Source organism: Echinops telfairi, unplaced genomic scaffold (genome assembly GCF_000313985.2).
Source record: "Echinops telfairi isolate 266 unplaced genomic scaffold, ASM31398v2 ScPeMD7_7469;HRSCAF=8507_1, whole genome shotgun sequence".
NCBI classification, from domain to species: Eukaryota; Metazoa; Chordata; class Mammalia; order Afrosoricida; family Tenrecidae; genus Echinops; species Echinops telfairi.
The window spans coordinates 76064648-76068377 of NW_022111373.1; the positions used below are offsets into that span (position 1 = coordinate 76064648).

Sequence of the window (3730 nt, forward strand, 5' to 3'; positions counted from 1 at the left end):
AAAAAAAAAAAAAAAAAAAAAGCCTTCCTTTTCAGAAACTCACTGCTGACTGTCACTGCTTCCAATGCACTTCCAATATTCACATTGGGCTGTGTCCTCGGCCTTGGCCATGAAGAGCCCCAAGATGCACTGGGGGAGGTGGCGTGGGCTCATGGGGTGGTGGCACTGCCGTGGGCAGTCCCCAGCCATTGTGACAGGGAGTCTCCCTCTGAGTGAGGGACAGACACCCCTGGGCCTCTCGGGGGGAGAAAGGTATGCTGGGAACAGCTCCTTTATTATCATTTCCTAATTTCCCTATTGTCAGAAATATGTACATAACAAAACATTGGCCTTGTCAACATTCTTCACATGTATAATTCAGTGAAATTATGGTCATTGTCCCCTCTACCATCCCTACTATCCTATTTCCAAACTTTCCCATCATTTCGACACAAGGTCAGCGTCTGGCAAGCGGGGATTTCCCCCTTTCCTCCTCCCACCCACCCACCTTGGTAAGCACAAATTAACTTTAGTCTCTATACACTCTTTTGCTCAAGCTCATTTGTTGATTAATTCCAAGAAAACTGTTTTTAGATTTCCTAGGGTCTAGTCAAGTAACAAAAGGAGTCCTGGTGAACAAACTGCAAGATCAGCAGTTCAAAACCACCAACTGCTCTGTGGGAGGCAGGTGAAGCTTTCTACTCCCATAAAGAGTTACAGTCCTGGAAATACTTTGTCCTCTATGGTTAAATAATGCAGTGTCAATTTGAGAGGAATATGAGTGAATGGGGTGGCGTCTGGCCTGCCAATCAAGATATAGCCAATCAGGCCTTTGTGTGGGCATGGCTTTCTCCTGAAAATCCTGGGAAATATGGTTTTTTCCTCCTTGGAAGTGGAAGACTTTTCCCTTAGCTCACTCCCTTGGAGACTCACTACTGACAAGGCTGATTCCCTGAGGAGAAGCCACATGGACCTACCCTGATGCAGCCCTGAGAACTGAAGAAGCCACGTGGAGACCCCTGCCAGCGCTGAGATGCTTACAACGCCACTGGATCCACAGACTTGCTACCCAGTGGCCTGTGTTCGTCCTGCATTTGGTGTTATTACATGTGTTTCATGAGTCTGAAGAGGACTTCATAGGTTGATATCAGACATGGGCTAATGTAATGGACTTATGGCTTGGACTGGACTAGGTCGGTATGCTTTCTTAATGTACAGTTACCTTTTATATAAAACTCTCTCTTACACACATATGTGTGCTTATGAATTTGTTTCTCTAGTCTACCCAGACAGACACAGTGGCTACAAGTCAGAATCAAGGAGCGGGTTTGCTTTGTTTTATTAAAAATCTGCTACTGTGAAGACTGGTCAACTGGGGAGCTCTCTCTAAGGTCTCTGTGATTCTCTCAGGGGCTGTCAAGTCATCGAGTCCAGGTGGGGCAAGGATGATAGCACTGGGCTGCTAACCAAAAGGCCAGCCCATCAGCAGGAGAAAGATGTGCCGCCTGCTTCCGTAATGATTAACCACTTTGGAAGCCCTGTGGGGCAGCTCTCATCTGTATCCATAAGGAAGAATTGATTCGATGGCAGTGGGCCGAGTCAAGCAACAAAAAGGCCAAGCTACAGGAATTCAGTTGCGCTGGGCCATGCTGGGTGCACTAATCCAGGCAGCTGGAGTCTAGCTGAGATGATTCTATCACTCAGAAACTTGGAGCTGAGAGAGCTCTCTGCGTCAGTGTCCGTGATTGCTCTCTAGGCTCAATGGCACATTTCAGTATGGTTCACTAGAAAGAATCATCTTTGCAAAGTCCCCAAGCAGCTTTGTGACTTAGCTGACTGTCCTGATCACTGGGGCCTGGGAGGACCCGGCACTTATGTGCAGGATCCCGAAGCCAGAGGGCCCTGCTCCGAACACACCACGCCTCCCGCCCACACCAGCCAGACTGTGCTCGCCTGACCACTGCTCCTCGATGGCCCGGATCCGCCCGTCTGTGAAGCCCCACCAAAGGGCCAGCCTCTGCCACTCATTGGCCTTGAGCTGATGGTAAGCCAGGGTCCAGAGGCAAGTGCGGATGTGTCTGGTCTCCAGGCTGTGGTCTTGTTTGAATGTCAGAGTACAGCCGACTGAGAAGTCCTCCACTGCCTCCTGATGGCCTTACATTGAAAAGACTTGTATCCGATCACTGCACACATGTTCTACTTACGGTTGCATGTCAGAGTATTTATCGGTGTTTTTCTTTTCTTCAAGAAGTCCTGGCTGGGCAATGGTTTAAGAACTGAGCTGCTAACCCCAAAGCCTGGCTGCTTAAACCCGCTGGTCACTCTGAGCCCTGGGGGCCTCGTCCCTGTATGTCAGGCAGCTAAACGCAAGGGCAATAGCTGGGAACACCAGCTGCCCTTTAGGGAAAAGACGAGGGTTTTTACCCCTATAATGAGTTGGGGAGGTAGGGGGGTTGTTGTTGTTTGTTTGTTTAGAGTGACTCTGCAGGAGAAAAAAACTCTAGCAATCTGCTCCCATAGACATTACGACATGGAAGATCTACGCGTCAGGATGAGAGTTGTAGTAGGACATTCATAGGGAGCTGCCAGAGATTCAGACTCAGGGCCAGGGATACCATTGCTGAGGTCAGATGGATCTTGGCTCCGAGCAGAGAAGACCAGAGAGATGTGTACTTGTGGTTTATGGACTATGCCAAGAACGGGGTGGGCCCCCTCCTCGGTGCCCACTATGGATCACGGTGTGGCCTGCATATGCATAGCATCGGCAGCCTCCTCCGGCAGGTCCACCAGCTGCCGCGGTGTGTGTGCCAGGCAAAGGGAGAGGGCTTTCTCCACTTACCATGAATGGTGACCAGAGCTTGAAATAGGAACACCCACTGCCACTGAGTCACTGACTCAGACGCCTTGAGGACAGAGGACATTGCTCCATGGGGCTCTCAGAGCTGTAACTCTAGATGGAAGCAGACTGCCTCATCTTCCTCCCCTGGAGCGATGGCTGGGTCTGCACCACCCACCTTTTGGTTAGCAGACCAACGCCTAAACCACTGTGCCACCAGACCTCATGGGAGCTCTGAATACCCATCACTGCCTCTGTGGGTTGTAAAACACAGGCTCTTCTCCAAGCCAGCCTCAGCTCTCTCCCACCGTACTGAGTGAGCTCCCAGGGAGGTATGAAGAAGTAATCAACCCACTGGCGGGTGCTGGGCACGTCCCCTTTTTCTTTCCTCCTCATCCCATCTCGTGAAACAACTCACTCCCTCTCACGCACTGCCACCGAGGCAATCGCGACCCTCTAAGACAGGATAGGACTGACCGTGTGGGTTTCCAAGACTGTAACTCTTTACAGGAGTTGAAAGCCAGGTCTTTCTTCCACGGGGCAGCTAGCGGTTTCGAACTGCTGGCCTTGTGGATCACAGCCCAACACGTAATCACTACGCCACATGCGTCTGAAATCCCATCACCACAAGGAAAGGGGAGAGTGCAGAATGCCTCGGCGTCATCCATCTTTGCCCTATCATGTGTATTTTTTTTTTACTGCTTTGAGAAACGTGGCTGTTTGGTACGCTCCAAGATTGGGCAAGGCCAGCCCAATTAGAAAGTGCGGGAATTTAGAAAGCGCGGTCTTTTTGATAGTCAGGGGAAAGCATTCATTCACTAGCTTGTCTGACAAAGCGCTGAGCAATTTGCAGGAGAAATGGGAGCCAGCACTGGTGGAAATGAGAAAAGCAGCAACTAGCTGTTAGGAAGCTCC

The 3730-nt window shown here is 50.4% G+C and overlaps 1 protein-coding gene across 1 annotated transcript in view; it reads right to left on the reverse strand.

The window, feature by feature from the left end:
* ANKDD1B (ankyrin repeat and death domain containing 1B) overlaps positions 1 to 3730 on the reverse strand; it is an 87909-nt gene that overhangs the window by 3899 nt on the left and 80280 nt on the right. Inside the window, 1 exon segment of the mRNA XM_004703671.1 lies at positions 1933 to 2133. Coding sequence (XP_004703728.1) covers positions 1933 to 2133 — 201 coding nt within the window.